General features: G+C 47.4%; 1 protein-coding gene across 2 annotated transcripts in view; it reads right to left on the bottom strand.

Moving 5' to 3' along the window:
- Positions 1-4,310: 4,310 nt before the first annotated feature.
- Positions 4,311-17,715, bottom strand: part of Urgcp (upregulator of cell proliferation) — a 46,966-nt gene continuing 33,561 nt past the window's right edge. For both annotated transcript variants that reach the window (XM_052198226.1, XM_052198225.1), the window contains exons 2-6: positions 15,984-16,010; positions 15,405-15,475; positions 12,898-12,948; positions 12,489-12,527; positions 4,311-7,571 (exon numbers count right to left, since the gene is read on the bottom strand). In XM_052198226.1, coding sequence (XP_052054186.1) covers positions 4,990-7,571; positions 12,489-12,527; positions 12,898-12,931 — 2,655 coding nt within the window. In that variant the 5' untranslated portion in view covers positions 12,932-12,948; positions 15,405-15,475; positions 15,984-16,010 and the 3' untranslated portion in view covers positions 4,311-4,989. The remainder of the gene's footprint in view (positions 7,572-12,488; positions 12,528-12,897; positions 12,949-15,404; positions 15,476-15,983; positions 16,011-17,715) is intronic.

The following is a 17,715-nucleotide window of genomic DNA, read 5'->3' on the forward strand; positions in this document are numbered from 1 at the left end:
AAACCCATAGTTTTTTGCAAATGTAAAGTCTTTTAATTTTTCTCAAATAATCCTTTTAAGCTTTTTAAATTTTTCTCATAAAATATTTTATAGTTTGACAAATTACATAAATTTGCCCTAATGTGGAAAGAGATGCGGTTTGCAGCATCTGAACTATCCAGGTCCAAACTTGAACCCACTTCCTAGCTGTGTAACAAAAGCAAAGTCAGCTTCCCTGTGTCCAGGCTCCCTCATCTGGAAAATGGAGGCAGTAATGGCTATTGTGGAGATGGGGGTGTTGTTTGGTGTTAGGGCACCATCCATGAAAACTCACACCATATTACCACGGAGAAGTTACATGCCTTCTGTTTGGTTGGCTGCTTGGTGGAGTCTTACTGTTTCTTTTGCTAGTTTTTGTTTTATTGGTCCTCTGAAGCAGAGAGAAAGGGAAGAACAGATCCGTGGGCTGCTCTTGAACCTCATAAAAGTGAAGTGACAAAGTCATACTCTCCTCAGATGGTAGGGCCAGCTACATGAGCGGGCACGAAGCCTGCACTTGGAGTTCGTTCCCCCTCTGTGCATCAGGCATTAGCACAATCAAATGTGTTCTATTTAAGCCATGATGCTGGGGTGGGGGGGCTTCCTCAGGTCACCCCGCCACCATATTCACGTACGCATGGTCTCTCTGAACCTCTACAGAGCTCAGCAGTTCAGCATATCTCCACTAGCTGGCCAGTTTGCTGCAGGGGTCCTGTCTTCCTCTTTTGTTTTTTGTTTGTTTGTTTTGTATGTTTTTTGGTTTGGTTTTGTTTTCAGACTGTGCAGCTCTGATTGGCCTGGCATGTGATAAAAAAAAAAAATCTGCTTCTGCCTCCCATGCTGAAATTCAAGGCATTCATCACCAAGCCCCTCAGATCTCAGTTTGCAGTAGAGGGGTGTGAGAGAGAGGTCGCCTGAATTTGTGTATTCATACTAAATCTGTGCCTGGTGCTGGGTGGGAGGACAGAAGAGGACCTGAGTTATGAGCAGGCACACGAGGGCTGAGACAGAGCCCAGGGCCTTCCAGCAGTTAAGTGCTGCTAATCACTGAGCCATCCATCCCTCCAGCCCATGAACTACTCTTAACTCACTCTGGGAGGCTGCCATGAACCTCTGTCTGCAGACCTTCCTGGAGGAAGATTAGCACTTTCCCATGCCTGTTGACCCTTGGTCTACCGGGTGGCAGAAGGCCCTAGTTTCTAGATGTCTTTTTGTTTGATTTTTTTGAATTTGGTTTTTCTCGAGACAGGGTTTCTCTGTGTAGCCCTGGCTGTCCTGGAACTCACTCTATAGACCAGGCTGGCCTCGAACTCAGAAATCCACCTGCCTCTGCCTCCCAAGTGCTGGGATTACAGGCGTGTGCCACCACCACCAGCTTCTAGATGTCTTAAAGATCTGTGTCCCAGCACAGCCAACAGTCTCACCTCGACAGTGTTCAAAGCCTGAGCTATGGAGTGACTTTGTACAAGAGTTGAGAAAACAAGTACTTCCTGGGGATTTCTAGAATCCAGGAAAGGTGAAACAGCTTCTGTTGTTTTTTGTTTCCTGATATAGCCCCATGTGTCTAACTCATGACCACTTGGACCACTAAATGCACCATCAAATCCAGCCTTTTGGTTCTCTTTACAACTGACGTAAATCAACTCAGCAGGGCTGACACTTTCACTTTGTAAATTCAGCCAGTGCACAAGAATTACCACAGTGCTCTTCCTGGAGAGTCTGCTGCTGAACCTTACAGGTTACAGCAGAATGGAGCTCCACAGAAAACCTGTGCAGCCTCCCACCTCATTCTTCTGTGGAGGAATCACGGCTAAGTATATGGTGCTGGGCACGCTACAGTTAACTTCAGCTCTGAGACCCTGAGAACACTGTCCTGACGTCATAGCCAAGGGCAATCACAAAGGCCGGACAGCCCACTGCAGAAGAGTACTAAAACTCACACTGGATCCAGTTGTACATGTTTGATTGCCAAGAGCAGCCCTGAAATGCTTTACCTGGAACCATCAGCCCTGCAAATGGGCAAAGCAAGCATGCACACTACTTCCTGGAAGTCACCAGCTCAGGATGAGCTCTTCTGTCCCTACGTCTGAGTGTCAATGGTTTCAGCTTCACTCTAAACGTCACAGCATTCTCCCAAAATGCCCTGCTTCTAAGGGAGTCTCCACAACTTCCGATTCTAAGACTGGTCTGTCGTCCAAGTTTGATACATAAAAGCAGATGGGCCCTGATGATATATGGAATAACTTATTAGGTTGTTATTTGGTTTTGTTTTGAGACAGGGTCAAAAAGTATGTACATCAGACTGGCCTTGGACTCAGGGGATCTTACCTCTGCCTCCAGAATAGTTTTGGTATTTTTAGAGAGGGTCTTGCTGTGTAGCCCAAGCTGGCGCTGAACTCTTTGCTCAGAACACAGCTATGTGCCACCACACTCTGTCCTATCTGTGTCCCTTTGAAACTGAAAAAAGTTGTAAAATTATAAACCCTCTGCATGCATCTGTATCTTAGGAATACAGATTGAATTTTATTTCTGGGCAGTAGACAGACCTCACGAAAAAGAACTTTTTATCTTCTTGGAGATGGGGGGGGGGGGGTCTTGCTGTATACCCAGACTAACCCTGAACTTTGGATCGTCCATCTCTCAAGTGCTGGTACCACAGCTGAACACCACCATTCCCAGTATAAAGAAATCTTCCAAGCTGCCATGAATCTTGCCTTCTTTGTCTCAGATTTTAGGAACAGCATAAAAAAACTTGTATGGTTGAAGATTAGCACTTTCCCATTTGTATGGTTGAAAACAATTCTTGAACTTTCAGGAGTAGAAGGGACTCAAAGGCAAATACCCTAGTTTTATTGTTAGTGTGCTTAGGATGTGTGCACGTGGGGACAGCGGCATGGCACGTGTGGAGGTCAGTGCACAGGGGATTGGTTTTCCTTCTAGTTTTATGCGAGTTCCAGGGATCAATTCAAGTTGCTATGCCTTGCTGCAAGCGCTCGTAACCACTGAACCATCTCACAGGTCCCTATATGCAACGATTCTTAAGAGGCATTCCCTGTGCTTGAGCTCAGAGCTAGGAATACGTGGAGTGAGACTCTGGCAGTGTAGGAGGGGGTGCCAGGGAAGTTTCCACGACTCTGCTAGGAAGTTGGAAAAGAAAGGCTTTGGTTTGTATTATTTTGTTTTGTGTATTTTTAGACAGGGTCTATTATGTAGCTCTGGCTATCCTAGACCAGGTTGGCCTTGAACACCCTGAGATCCACATGTCTCTGTCTCCTTAGTGCTGGGGTTAAAAGTGTGTGCCAGCCACCGGGCGTGGTGGCACAAGCCTGTAATCCCAGCACCTGGGAGGCAGAGGCAGGCGGATTTCTGAGTTCAAGGCCAGGTCTACAGAGTGAGTTCCAGGACAGCCAGGGCTACACAGAGAAAAAAAAATTGTGTGCCAACGTGCTCAGCTGGCAGAAATAAAATTTTTTAAATGGAAAAAAAAAGGGTTGTTATTTCTAACCGAATCAGCATGTTACATGTTATTCTAACATTCTAGGCACATCAGATGCCCCCTTTTCTAAACTTCGTCAGACGGCAGGTTTGCAGAGCTTCCGGATTGCTTGCCCTCCTACCACACGACCAGACCTACCACCAGATCACCAGGGCCATCCTGGGAACCCAGGGAGCCAGGCCAGCAGAAGAGTGCAGTGGGCCTTTGTTCAAGAAAGGGTTCCAGATCAGAATGGGCAAGTTCCCTGGAACCAAGGGCACCTTTGCTGACTCTAGTAAAGGGACAGGACACAGGAGAGGGTCTCAGGCCACTGCCTGACTTGGCTAAAGAAAAAAACAGAGATAAAAGGAAAGCCCAAGACCTCAGCAGCAAGACACGCTAGGTAGAAACTTGCAGGTCTGGATGTGGGTGGAGCAGGGCTCTGAAACTTCCTAAAGTGACTGCCGATCCAGCTTCCAGCTGAGGATCAACAGAAGAGCCCAAGGTCCCTGACTGCCATCTGTCTCAGTGGCTAGTTTGCTGTGGAGATTTCAGAATGTTGGGGAAGACTTTAGAATGTACAGCAGATCCTCACATGTCCTGCTATGCAGGTACTGCAGTCTAGGATTTCCTTCTGGCAACCACAAAATGGGGTAATGGCTAACATGCTAAGTTCCTGTGTAGGTACTATTTCCAGTAATAGCCTATTCCCCAGGCCCCTCTTCAGGCAGAGGCTGCTGTCCTAAGCACAAGGACAATGACGGCATGGAGAAGCAGGATCTCCACGCTACTATCATTTGAGCATTCATTCAACTCATTAATTCAACAAACATTTATTAAGCGCCTATGTGTGCCAGCCAGGTCCTAGGGACCGGGAGCTGTGCGGTGCTTAGACCCCACCCTTGGGCAGCTCACAGTCCAGGGGCAGACAGTAAACACACGTGACAAGGTGCTGTGAAGTGCTGAGGAAGGATGACTGATGGAGTGCTGGACCACAGAAGGGCAACTGATGAGCACTTCCTGGGCAAGGGTCAGAGAGCACTTCAGACACAGTCTGTAGCCCCGTGCCATGGCAGTGCCTCACGCTTTGGTGCCTGTCACATCACCAAAGCCTTCAAGGCTGGGCCACAAAGGACCTGTGTAGATTCTGCTTCCTTGGGACAGCCTGAAACACCCCTGTCTGCCAGCATCTGCAGTGACTAATTTCAGGGGCCAGTGAAGGAGCAGCTATCCAGAGGGCCAAGTGCCAGGTGCCTTGTCATGGGTCAGGAACAGAGAACTACTGCTTATATCACTCCGCCCGGGCCTCCATTATTCTCATTGGTATTTCTGAGCTACTGAGATCGCTTCTTAACACTGTGACGAGGCCCTTCACCCCTGGTTGTCACTGGCCTCTGCCCCATGAGCAGCAAGCACCAGCCAACTCTCAGGTGCCAGACACCGCCTTACTGCCTGTTGTCACAACAGACCACAACAGGAGGCCCTATAGTCAACAGTCACAGCCTCCGCACCAGCTCAATGAGCTGCTGAATGTTTTTGTTTTGGTTGGACAAGCCATTCCTGATGTTTTCTAATAGGCATCTCTTCAATTCAAAAATGGCCTCGCTGTAGCCCAAGCTCACAGCGGCCATGGGTGGCACTCCATGCCACAGGGCTGGGATATGCCAGACGTGCTGCCTCTCCGCCAGGCCTGCCAGTGTCCGGAAGCCGCCGCCCTGCTTCTCCAAGTGGGTAGCAGCCCTGCTGGGGTCGCTGGGCGGGTCCAGGAGCTGCCTCCGGTCTCTCGGCTTGGGACTGGGCAGAGGCAGGTCATGAAGGTTCTGGTACACAAACTGATAGTTGGGCATGTGCCCCATTTTTTCTAGTCTCAGAAACGCATGAAGAACAGCCGGTGGGATGTCCTTTGTCTCAGCTAAACTGATCACAGTGACATTACTTAGCCCCATTAGCATTGTGGCCAAGGAAGCCTCCAGTTCAAACCTGTCTCCAGCAGAGGCCAAGGCCCCACTGATCAAACCTCCAGAGTCTATTACCAGGATCTGGTCACAGCCCAGGTCTTGACTGAAGCCCTCCGCTACAGGCAGGAGCTGCATGAAGGCCCCTCGGGGACTACAGCTCCTCCCAGTGGCAAATTTCAGGCCAAACATGGTGTTAAGGAGTGTAGATTTCCCTGTGCCCGGCACCCCCAGGGCGGAGAGAACCACTAGTCGAGATCTCCTGTCTAGGCGGACATGCAGTTCCTTGAGAAGCCCCGTGACCCATCGAACAGGGATGCTCAGGGTGGCCCCATCGACCAGCTCCAGGGGCAGCCCGCCCAGCAGCAGTTCCACAGCCAGGCCTGGGAAGTGGGCAAAGCGCCTCTGGCCAGCAGGCAGCTTCCCCGCCTCCAGCAGGCAGCTCTCTGCCTCATAGAACTGGCCCAGCTCCCGGAGGAAGTGGTCCACTCCCAGGGGCTCAGGCCAGGGGGGCTCGGGCAAGTCTGAGGGCCCACCAAGTTTTGGTCTCAGGGTGAGAAGGGTCTCTGGAGGCTGTCTTGGCCGTGGCTGGCCGAGTCGAGCTAACCCCCACTCCATCCATCTCAGGAAATACTGCCTCTCACTCGGGGAGGGGCTGCTTATTCCCAGGATGAACTCCTGTACCCCTGAGGTGGGCTCCTGGCCGTTCTGCTGCACCCGGAGCTCTAGGACCCGCCGTCTCAGCTCAGCCCGGTGCTTCTCTGGGGGCTCCGAGAGCCACTGGAGCTGGCAGAACTCCCTTTCAACTTGGGCTGCCTTCCTTGCAGGCTCGCCCTGCAGCCGCAGCTCGTCTCTCTTGTAGGCGTCCACATCCTTGATCTTCCTGATGATCTTCTCCATCCGGTCCTTCGCCTTCTGACACTCCTCAAAGTCCTCGTCAACTCTGAGGCCTAACTTCCGCGCCGCATGTGCCATGTCCTCCACAGACACCCTCCTGCAGGGAGAGCGAGCCACACTACACATGATCGCTCGGATGCGCCTCACGAAGCCCTCGCTGTCGGTGCTGCTGACCTTCACCAGGACGTGGGAGTGGTCTATCTTCAACACGGGGATGAGCCTGTTGAGGAAGCGCAGGTTCGTGTTCCGTTTCCCTCGGTAGGGGCTCAGGATGAAGTAGTACTTGGTGGTTGACTCCTTCATGGAGTACAGGAGTTTGTATTCCTTCTTGCTGATGTTGTCAGTCAAAATAAACACAGCAGAGGAGACTTCTGTCAAGAGCTTGAACTGCAGCCAGTGAGACCCAATGTCACCTCTCAAGTTCAGAAAGGCCATGGGCTCAGGGAGAACGTCCAGGTCCTCCTTACCACTGGGGGAGAACCAGGAGATCTCCACTAACCCATCTGAGATCTCGCGAGGATTGGTGCCCAAGTTGAGGTCCCGATGCCAGAAGCGGTCGCACTGCCGGCGGGCCGGGCCGAGGACCGCATTGAGCAGCTGCGACTTGGAGTTGCTGCTGACGTCCATGCGCACGAAGGCAAACGTGGGCATCCTGGACAGGACCACACTGTCTTCCCGGAAACCCCCGAGGCCCCGCGGGGGCTGGAGCCACCACGTCCGCACAACACCCCGCAGTGCCCAGAGCAGAAAGGTGTGGTAGTGGTTTTCAGAATCAGGCAACACAAGTGGAAGTGCAAACTGACAGAGGGACATCTTCAGCAGGACTTCTTGCTGCAGAAAGGTGTCTGAGGACAGCAGGAGGGCACAGAGAAGGTCCAGGGGGTTCACGGGCGTATCGGGCATGGGCAGCTCCGAGAAAGAGTAGATGTCGGCGGCAGCGTCCTCGGCCGGGTCCCAGTACATCATCTCCTCCTCCATCTGGCCCTCTTTCTCTGCAGGCCAGGCTTCCGGAGGCATGTCCAGCACCATGGTGGTGTTCCTGGCTTCAGCGTTGAGTGCCTGCAGCTTCCTGAGGAAATGCCAGGGAAGGTCCTTGGGAACCTGAGGTGCCCAGTTCTTCATGCTGTCAAAACTGATCTGCAGGGAGTCCTGCAGGGTGAGCTTCTGTACCTGGTATGTCTCCAGTCCCAACAGGGACAGCATTTCCTGAAGCCTGCTTCTCTCCACTGTACAAAAAACACAGACAGACAGACAAACAAACAGAGACATAAATGTTTAGCCGTCATTTTCAAGTCAGGGCCAGAGCAGGGCTGGAGAGGACATTTCTGACAACAGGATGCAGATGCAGAGGGTAAATCCTGACTCAACTGCACTATCTAACTAAACTGTGTGAGACATGAAGCACAGGGAGGGAAATGGGCTGCCAGATGACTCATAGTTAAAAGCACATACTACTCTTCCAAAAGACCAGGGTCAGTTCTCAGCGCCCTTGTCAGGTAGCTCACACTGCTTGTAACTCCAACTCCAGCAGCCCTGCAGCCTCTGCAAGGCGTCGGCACTCACATACACCCACCCCCACAGAGACAGACACCCATACACATAAGTAAAATGAAAAATAAATCTATAGCCAGGCAGGGGGATGCACACCTTTAATCCCAGTACAGGGGAAACAGAAGCAGGAAGCTCTCTTATGAATTCAAGGCTAGCCTGGTCTTCACAGGGCATTCCAGGTCTGCCAGGATCGCACTGTAAGACCGTAGCGAAGACAGAAATAAAGGAGTGGGGAACCGGGAAGCTTAGGAATTACATTTAAGAATCAAAAGAGCTCATGTAGAAGCCGTGATTTTTAGATTTTCTAGAATCTGCACTGTCTGAGTCTGAGCTGGCCCTTAGGTAATCAGATAGGAGCAGCACAAATGCAGCTTCTCAGATCTCAGCCCAGGCCACACACCTACCCACCCACCCATCATGCTCCAGCCCCATCAGGGATCTAGAGAGCATGGTGGAACGAGCCTGTCATTCTGGCACTCAGGCGCTAGACGGCTATAAGTTCAAGACCAGCATGAGACACATGGCAAAAGCCTTCCTCAAAACCTAGAGGGAAAAATGTGGACAGGAAATTCCCACAGGTGTGATGGCTATTTACACTCTGGGTTGTCTAGTAAGTGTTCTTTTATATTTGTCAAAAAACTAAAGATGATTTTTTAAAAGGAAAATACAACCATATCTTGGCAACAGTTTGCAAATCCAAGACTAGGAATGCAGGACTCTGGCTTGGGTTGTTAACTGGGATTTTTCTGGTGCTGAACACAGGTTACTCTTTGCATGCCTGCAAATGCTCTACCATTAAGCAATATCTCCAACTTTATTTATATATCAAGATATGGTGAATATATTTAACTTATTATTTTATTTTTTAAAGATTTATTTATTATTATATGTAAGTACACTGTCACTCTCTTCAGACACACCAGAAGAGGGCATCAGATCCCATTACAGATGGTTGTGAGCCACCATGTGGTAGCTGGGAACTGAACTCAGACCTCTGGAAGTACAGCCAGTGCTCTTAAGTGCTGAGCCATTCTCCAGCCCTTATTATTGAAGTTTTATTTTTGTTGTGGGTTCTTGGTTTTGTTTAAGACAGGTTGCTCTATGCAGCCCTGGCTCTCCTGGGTCTCACTATGTAGCCTGGCTATTCTTACCCTATGTATACCAGATGGCCTCAAATTACAGGTCCATCTGTTTCAGATGTGCACTACCACACCATCAAGCACTTGATTTCTTTTCTAAACATTTTATTTCTTTTATTTATATGAGTCACTGTCTTCAGACACACCAGAAGAGGGCACCAAATCCCATTAAAGACGGTTGTCAGCCACCGTGTAGATCCTGGGTATTGAATTCAGAACCTCTGGAAGAGCACTTAGTGCTCTTAACCACTGAGCCATCTCTCCAGCCTGAAGCTCGTGATATTTTGAAGACAGTTCCATTATGTAGCTTAAGCTAGCATCATAATCGTTAGGTCTGTATATGTAAGCCACCACTCCCTCTATATTAGGCTTTTAGGGACTGTGATTATCATTCTTGGTTGTTAACTTGACTACATCTGGAATTAACTAATACCCAAAAATGGAGGGTACATCTGTAAGGGATTTTTGCTTAATTTGAAGTGGAAAGATCCACTTCTAATCCAGATCTTTGAGGTGGAAAAACACAACTTTAATCCAGATCTCAGGAGTTGGGAGGACCCACCTCCAATGTGGGCCACACCTTCTGCTGGAAGCCTATGTAGCATGGAAAAGGGAGGTGTGGCTGGCTAGCTGCTCACTCTCCCCGTGCTAACAAGCCCATTCCTTCAGTGGCATTAGAACTTCTTGAGAATTCTGACATATACTGAAGACCAGCTGAGACCACCAGCCTCGTGGACGGACAGACAGACAGATTGTTGTACACACACACACATACACACACAGACTCACTTTCTAAGCTCTGTTACTCTACTAATTACCCTCTCTTTATTACCCTGACTAATACTGACAATAAGCATTTGGTGTTGACTGTTGTTTTGTAGACACTGCATGATTAAGATATTCAAATGCCACCCTATATAATACAAACTTTTATAAGCTAATACTCATTAAGTTCCAGGGACTTGGGCTGATATCTTATCAATGTAAGTGTGTGTTTGTGTGTGTGTGTGTATATATATATGTATTCCATGTATTCCAGTACTGAGATGGAACTCATATGCTCGGCAGCAGTTCACCATTGAGTGATACCCCTTGCTCTTTTGTTTAATTTTTTAATTCTTTCAATATGGGAGGAGGAATGAGGGTGTTCCCATCTTGTCTCAAACTTGTGAAGGATTCAATTTTCTTGCGTTTACCTTGGGATACAGCATACAATACCATAAGTGTCCCATAGTGCTGATTTCAGGGCTCAGAACTCTAAGTTCATTTGCATGCATGAGTCACAGCATATGTATAGAAAAGGACTAATGGAGCCCCAATGCCAGGCTTGGCAGCTAGCACTTTACCCCTGAGCCATCTTGTCAGCTCACGGCTCAAGTTCTAGAGCAATACAGCTGAAGGCCCACTTGAGAAGTTACAAAGGGGCTGTGAATTTGTTTTAAAAAACAGAACTGGCCAGATGGTTCCAATTGCCTCCAAACTTCATGACCTGATCCTTATACCTACATGGTGTAAATTTTCAAATTGTCCTCTGATCTCTATACATCTGCACATGTGTACACAAATACATAAAGTCAGTTTTTTTTAAAAAAATATAATTTAAAAAAAGTTTTGTTTTTATGTGCATGGGTGTTTTTGTGTGTGCATGTGCATGCACTGTGTGCGTGCGTGCGTTTGTGTGTGCATGTGTGTGTGTATGTTATGTACACAGTGTCCAAAGAGGCCAGAAGAGGGCACAGTGCCCTTCTGGAACTGGAATAACAGCCGAGAGCTAAGGTGGCTGGAAAGCAAACCCAGGTCCTTCCTCTGCAGGAGCAACAAGTACTCAACACTGAGCCAGCTCTCCAGCCCCAAATAAATGTAATATAAGAATAAGTAAAAACAGAAGCTGCACTGTGTCAGAAGTTTCATATTATTTGGGTTTCCCTGTTATGACCAAATGAAGCCAGGGATACACAACAACCATTGCTGCTTAAGTCCATGACCCATCAAAGCAGCACGGGAAACCACATTCTATGTACGCGCTACACCACATTCTGTGTACGCCACCCACACCACATTCTATGTACACACCACACCATATTCTATGTACACACCACATTCTATGTACACACCACGTCACATTCTATGTAAGCACCACGTCACATTCTATGTACGCACCACACCACATTCTATGTACGCACCACACCACGTTCTGTGTACGCACCACACCACGTTCTGTGTACACACCACACCACATTCTGTGTACGCCACCCACACCACATTCTATGTATGCACCACACCACATTCTGTGTACGCACGTCACATTCCATGTGCGCACCATGCCACATTCTATGTACACACCACACCACGTTCTATGTACGCACCACAGCACGTTCTATGTACGCACCACACCACGTTCTGTGTACACACCACACCACATTCTGTGTATGCCACCCACACCACATTCTATGTATGCCACCCACACCACATTCTATGTATGCACCACACCACATTCTGTGTACGCACCACGTCACATTCCATGTGCACACCATGCCACATTCTATGTACACACCACACCACGTTCTATGTACGCACCACACCACGTTCTATGTACGCACCACACCACGTTCTGTGTACACACCACACCACATTCTATGTACGCACCACACCACGTTCTATGTACGCACCACACCACGTTCTATGTACGCACCACACCACGTTCTATGTACGCACCACACCACGTTCTGTGTACGCCACCCACACCACATTCTATGTACGCCACCCATACCACATTCTATGTACACACCATGCCACATTCTATGTACTCACCATGTCACATTCTGTGTACGCACCACGTCACATTCCGTGTGCGCACCATGCCACATTCTATGTACACACCACACCACATTCTATGTATGCACCACACCACATTCTATGTATGCACCACACCACATTCTATGTATGCACCACACCACATTCTATGTATGCACCACACCACATTCTATGTATGCACCACACCACATTCTATGTATGCACCACACCACATTCTATGTATGCACCACACCACATTCTATGTATGCACCCACACCTGGCACACGGCCCTTAGGAGACCATTCAGCTGCTCTGGGTCCAAGTCTGCCAACATGCAAACTAAGCTATTGCTAGTGTTTCTAAATCTAGTTGGCTGGGCATTAGAATAACTTCAGGAGCTTGTTAAAAATAAGATACAGGCAGGAGCCTCCATCACTCATGGTGATGGTCTAGGTAAGTTAGAGGAAACATTGGTAACTTTATAGTTAGTAAGTTTCCAGAGTGTTTTTTTTTTTGTTTGTTGTTGTTGTTGGCAACATCTTTAATAGTTCATAAAGGGGTGAAAGACAGGAGGATTCAGGAGTCAGTGAGAACCAGCTGCCTAGAGAATTGTCTCCTCCCACAGAATGGAAAGCTGAAAAGGAGAGAGAAAATGAATACCTGTGGGGAAGTCACTGTCCGGAGCCTCGTTTGTACCATCTATGAGAAAAAGCAAGGGAAAATAAAATAAAAGGGATTAATCTAATAGTGTACATTTGGATGACAGGAAGTAAATTAAGTAGAACCCAAACCTTTATTAAACCACAATGTAATTCCCTGAAATGCTAACAATATAAAATATAAAACCATCAGGTCCTAGTGCCTTTCACTTCTCATCTGCCCCTCCTTCCCTAGCCCAGGGTGTCTAAGTCCCGACCCCTGCCTCCACAATGGACCCCGCAGCCCAGGGTGTCTAAGTCCCGACCCCTGCCTCCACAATGGACCCCGCAGCCCAGGGTGTCTTAAGTCCAGAGCCCCTGCCTCCACAATGGACCTCACAGCCCAGGGTGTCTAAGTCCAGAGCCCCTACCTCCATAATGGAACCCACAGTCATCTCCTTCCATTTCTCTCCATTCCAAATCTAAAAAGAAAGACACGGGCATTTTACCTCAGCAGCAAGTTAGAACCTGTCTATGAAGAAGTCTGAACTGAATGTGACTTTTGTTGATTGTTGCTACTGCAGATTGAGTATACTGAAATACTGCAATATTCAGTAAATTGAATACTGAAATACTCAGGTTAGATTTTGGAATGAGCTAAGTTTAAACAGAAACAAAGGATGGAAATATAGCTACAGCTCTAATATTTTTTTTAATTAATCAACCTTATAATTTTCTCACAATTAAGTTTTGTTTGTTTGTGACAGACTCTTTCTACATAGCATTAGCTGGAATACCAGGCTACTCTTGAACTCACAGAGATCCACCTGCCTCTGCCTCCCAAGTGCTGGGATAAACCTAACATTTAAAACTGTTTTTTTCTGATGTTGTTTCCCAGAGGTGGATATAGGGACAAGAAAGGAAAAAACCTGAGGGGGTGTGGCTTTTGGAAGCAGGATGATGTGAGTGACAACACTGAAGGACTCAGGTATCAAACCACAATGTCCAGTAATTAAAACTTTCTAAAGGGATAGAGAGATGGCTCAGCAGTTAACAGCACTGACTGCTCTTCCAGAGGTCCTGAGGTAAACTCCCAGCAAACACGTGGTGGCTCACAACCATCTGTAATGGGATCTGATGCACTCTTCTGGGGTGTCTGAAGACAATGACAGTGTACTCACATACATGCATACATACATACATACATACATGCATACATATATACATACATATATACACATACATCTTTTAAGAAATCTCACTCAAAGTAAAAATAAGATACTAGAAAAAAATTCCCTAAGAATTCAAAATGCAGTGTGAAGAGAAAAAATATCTACAGAAGAAAATCAGAGCCAGGTATAGGGGCAGGAGAGATCACTCAGGTCAAGAGCACCAGATGCTATTGCAGAGAAGACCTAGGTACAATTCCTAACACCTATGTGGTGGCCCCAATTCCAAGGATCCAGTGCCCTCCTCTGGCTTCTGTGGGCACTGTGCACACACAGTGTACAAACATACACACAGTCAAAACACCCACACATATAATTTTGTTTTGTTGTTGTTGTTCTTTACAAGAAGGTCTATGTAGCTCTGGCTGTCCTAGAACTTGCTATGTAGGTAAGATAAGCTGGCCTTGAACTCCCAGAGATCTGTCTGCCTGCCTCCTGAGTGCTGGGATAGCAGATGTGCACCACCACACAGGGTTGATAAGTTTAAGAGGCAGGTTTAAAAGAACACATCTGTAATCCCAGGCTGCACACAGGAAGGCAGCAAGCTAAAGGACTGATGAGGTTACAGAGAGCTCCAGACCAATATGGACAACTTAATAACACAGATCATAAAAAACAAAAAGGTGAGGGAGGGTATGTTGGTGACTAAGTGACAAGCCCACCCACACTCCAGGTCTCACTGGAACAAGGACAGTCTGTGGCCCAGGCTCCACCATGGAGAAGTCACATGCTGTGACAACTGTTCCAGGCCTGCGTGGGAGAACTCAAAGTAGAGCATGAAAGCATTTCCACTGATACCAGGTGATCTCTCCCTCCTGACATCACGGTGCGACATCACGGTGCCCAGCACACACTTGCTAGTTTTCCATCTAGAGGTAGGATATTGTTACTCAGCACTAAATGGCTGCCTACCATGTTACACCTCAAGACTGTCAGTGCTGGTTAGAATAATGTGCATGGGGTGGTCCTGCTATCTCACACCATCCACAAGAAACTAACTTAAAATGGACAATCTAAATGTAAGAACTAGAAATCATGAAACTCTTAGAAGACCTGTGAGTGAATCTTTATAGCCTTGGACTTCATTTTGGCTTCTTAGATGTGATACTAAAGTCATAGCTGACAAAGCAAAAGGTAAGTAAAAACCGTGTGCAAAGAACAATACCAAAACAGTGAAAACAGACGGCCATGGTGGCCCATACCTTTACTCCCAGCACTGGGAAGCAGAAACCAGATCTCTGTGAGTCTGAGGCCAGCCTGACCTACAAACCAGTCAGAGCTATTTAGTGAAAGCCTTTTTTAAAGAAAAAAAAACAAAACTGAACAAAGAGCTAGGGCTGTATCTCAGTGGTACAGTACTCACTACGATGATTTGATTTTGATTTCAGCATCAGTAACAACAACAAACACACACAGACAGACACACACACACACACACACACACTAGCACACATGGACACGGGCAGATATACACACAAGAGGGAGGGGAGATGAGATAAGATATTTGCACAGTATGTATCTATGTATCAAAGATTTGTACAATTTGCAGCTTTTTATCAAAAGAAGCTGAGATAGAATAATCTTTTTAGAAAAAGAAAAGCCTTTATGCTTAATTTAGAGGTCCACAATCCCCAGCCAAGTCAGAGTATAGAATCCCAATAGACAGAAGAAACCTATCTATTTCAAAATGGACCCAGGTCTAGTTTTACCTGCAATTGCCACGGATGTTTGGCTGTCTGAAGGTTTGACTTCTGGGGCCACTTCTCCCAGATCTGAATGCCTGAAAATTTTTCAGAAGAAAATTATCATTAAAATAGCTTACTACTAGCCAGGCAGTGGTAATCCCAAGCACTTGGGATGCAGAGGCAGGTGGATTTCTGAGTTCGAGGCCAGCCTGGTCTACAGAGTGAGTTCCAGGACAGCCAGGGCTACACAGAGAAACCCTGTCTTGAAAACACCAAAAAAAAAGTTTACTACTCTTTTCACCTAATCAAATTGGTTACATAAAAAAAAAAAATCTCTCAGGGAAATGGCGTCTAAAAACTACAATGTCAAGCCATTGAAATGGCTCTGTGTAAAGAGCACATACTGCCCATCCAGAGGACCTGAGTTCAGCTCCCAGTACAGTCACAGACACTGACAGTCTCTCAGACCCTCTAGGAACTGGCTGGTCCTGGGCATCTACTGGAGCACGTGCAGTCCCCCGGGGACTCCAACACACAGCCCTGGGGCGATGGCACTGCTCACAAAGCTGCCAACCACTCACAAAGACAGAAAAAGATACATACCCTTTGACCAGCAATTCCACTTCTATCCTAAGGGGGAAAAGTAACATTTAGTTACAAAAATGTTGATGCGAGCTTGACATTAAATAGCAAAATCTTTACACCTGTTAAAATCAAAGCAAGAGGGAATTACAGCCCTAATTCACAATCAGCACAACCGATTCTATGGGCTTCTTTTTGTGAACAGAGCAACTGGCAGGTATACAAATTAGTAGGCATCAAGTTACAGAATAGTATAATATAAATATGATAATGTGTTTTGAGAGATATAGAAATATGTTCATCAAAAATTAAGGGTCGGCTGGGCAGTGGTGGCACAAGCCTGTAATCCCAGCACTCTGGGAGGCAGAGGCAGGCGGATTTCTGAGTTCAAGGCCAGCCTGGTCTATAGAGTGAGTTCCAGGACACTGGAGGCTACACAGAGAAACCCTGTCTCAGTGGGGGGTGGGGGGGGGAGGAGGAAAGGGTCAGCCAGGCAGTGGTGGCGCATGCCTTTAATCCCAGCACTTGGGAGGCAGAGGCAGGCGGATTTCTGAGTTCGAGGTCAGTCTGGTCTACTGAGTGAGTTCCAGGACAGCCAGGGCTACACAGAAAAACCCTGTCTTGAAAAGCAAACAAACAAACAAAAAATTAAGGGTCACAGAACAAAAATGTCTACAAAATGTAGAATTCTGTGGGGTAGCATACACCTGCAACCCCAGCACTTTTTTTTTTTTGCTGTCCTAGAACTCACTCTGTAGACCAGGCTGGCCTCGAACTCAGAAATCCCCCTGCCTCTGTCTCCCAGAGTGCTGGGATTACAGGCATGCGCCACCACCGCCCGGCTAACCCCAGCACTTAATAGGCTGAGGCAGGAGTACCTCAATTTCAAGGCCAGCCTGTATGAAACTAACAATACAGGCACGAAGGAGCGATCCCCTTGGTTTTCATTTTGCATGTGTGTTGCTAAGGTACAATCCCAGGGCCTCGCACAAGTTCAATGCTCTACTGCTCATCTATAACCCACTCCCCATCCAACACTACAGAAGCTGAGGCAGAGAATTACACATTCCAATCCCTGACGAGGCCACAAAGCTAGATCCTGAATACAAAAATAAAATAAAATTCTAAAATTTAAAGTTATTTTGGGTGTATCATAGAAGCCATGGGCCAGAGAGCTGGTTCAGCGGGTAAGCATGTTTGCCTCACAAACCTGACACTTGAGTTCAATCCTGGCAACCCATGGAAGAGGCCAGATGCAGCAGCACGGACCAATGAGAGGTTAGATAGAAGACAGAGATGGGAGAACAGGCCACCCAGTCTGTGGTAACAAAGAGCACATCGCGAACAGAGGTGCAACAAACACCATCTCAAAAGCAAGGTAGAAGGAGAAAGCAATTTCTAGAATGCTGTCTTCTGACCTCCACAAGTGCACTGTGGCATAAGAATGCCACATATAAACACGAGTGCATACATGCACACACGAACACACACATACATGTGTGCACGGATAAATACAAGTGCACATGTGCATGCACACCCATGTACAACACACGTGCTTGCGAACACACACACAGGAACACAGACAGATACACACACACACACACGCACACGCATGCACGCACGCAGTGCACATAATACACACAAACAGGCAAAACACTGCTATGTATAAATAAATCTCAGAAGGAAAACAACCCAGGAGGCAGACACAGAAGATGACCTGGAGTTCACCTGAGCCTGTATAGTGAGACTGTCT

Source organism: Apodemus sylvaticus, chromosome 11 (genome assembly GCF_947179515.1).
Source record: "Apodemus sylvaticus chromosome 11, mApoSyl1.1, whole genome shotgun sequence".
In the NCBI taxonomy this organism is placed as follows: Eukaryota; Metazoa; Chordata; class Mammalia; order Rodentia; family Muridae; genus Apodemus; species Apodemus sylvaticus.